The 1,223-nt window shown below is 54.2% G+C and overlaps 1 protein-coding gene across 1 annotated transcript in view; it reads left to right on the top strand.

Moving 5' to 3' along the window:
- GATAD2B (GATA zinc finger domain containing 2B) overlaps positions 1–1,223 on the top strand; it is a gene marked incomplete at its 3' end in the record, with an annotated part of 6,105 nt that overhangs the window by 1,361 nt on the left and 3,521 nt on the right. The window contains exons 2-3 of the mRNA XM_010073151.1: positions 793–922; positions 1,164–1,223. Coding sequence (XP_010071453.1) covers positions 793–922; positions 1,164–1,223 — 190 coding nt within the window. The remainder of the gene's footprint in view (positions 1–792; positions 923–1,163) is intronic.

Here is a 1,223-nt window from a genome sequence, read left to right as displayed (position 1 = left end):
ATTTTTTTCTGAGGGTTTGGAGCCACGCTGCAGCAAAACTCCCTGTGAGCTGGGCATCCCGCTCCGGACTCAGCACCCGTGGACCAGCCGAGCCTGGGAACCGGGATTCAGCCCCGCGCTTCCTCCGGGGTGTGCAAGCGTTTCGGATGAGATAATCTGCGCATCTCCTTCCCTCCAAAGACCTTCCAGCGTGTCCGGGAGCAATAACTCCGTCTGTCCCGGTGGCATCGTGCCCAGCGCCCTGATAGCTGCTGCTCTTGCCGCGTCGCATGGGACTGGTTCCCTTTTTCCGAGGCTCTCCAATAAATTCTGATAGCGAAGGGCTTTGTTAGCATCTCTGAATGATGCCACCACAAGTGTGGAGCTTGGATACTGCTGGATTAGCATTAATTTCTTTTTTTTTTTTTTTTTTTTTCCCAGTGGCGGGTTGTTGCCGTTGCTGCTCCTTTCATTTACTGATTTCTAGGTCACGGTTCAAGCGGGTTTTTTGACTCTGCGTGGGGCATTTATTCAGATTTTCCTTTACGAGGTGACCTTTCGAAATAGATTTATATTGAGATAGTCCTGGAGGACTGAAATTTCTGCCAGCTTGGGATGGAGCCCGTCCTCACCTCCAGCGTCGTGCGAGGAGCGGGGACGATCTTTCTGAGGACGCACCAACAACATGGGGCCAAAGTGTCCCCCCCGTCCCCTCCTCTCAGCTCCTGGCAGCCTCGACTCTCCCTGTTTCATTTCCCCCATCTCTCAGTGGTGTGGCTCAGGATTTTTTTTTTTTCTATTTTTTCTCTGCAGTGACCAGGACAGGGGCCGATTAACCCCTTCCCCAGACATCATCGTCCTCTCCGACAACGAGGCGTCCAGTCCCCGCTCCAGCTCTCGGATGGAGGAGCGGCTGAAGGCGGCGAATCTGGAAATGTTTAAGGTGCGGAGTTCCTCGGCTCGGCTCCATCTGCTGCTGGGGCTTTGCTTTTCAGAGGGACGTGGGGACAAAGGGGGTTTCTGAGCAGCACGGTGGCTCCTGGGCGGAATGATCCCGCTCCGGCGCAGTTGGTTTTCCATGGGCCAAACTCTTGCTCCTGGTCCTCGTCCTCTCTTCCTGCCGAGGCGAGCGACGGTTTTCATTTATTTGGGTTTTTAACGGATTTTTCTCCGTCTTTTTTTAGGGTAAAAGCATAGAGGAGCGACAGCAGCTGATCAAGCAGCTGCGGGATGAGCTGCGGCTG

The sequence above is a fragment of the Pterocles gutturalis genome, unplaced genomic scaffold (genome assembly GCF_000699245.1).
Source record: "Pterocles gutturalis isolate BGI_N339 unplaced genomic scaffold, ASM69924v1 scaffold5087, whole genome shotgun sequence".
Taxonomy (NCBI): Eukaryota; Metazoa; Chordata; class Aves; order Pterocliformes; family Pteroclidae; genus Pterocles; species Pterocles gutturalis.
The sequence above is the reverse complement of the archived record's forward strand: the minus strand, read 5'-3'. Positions and strand labels throughout refer to the sequence as shown.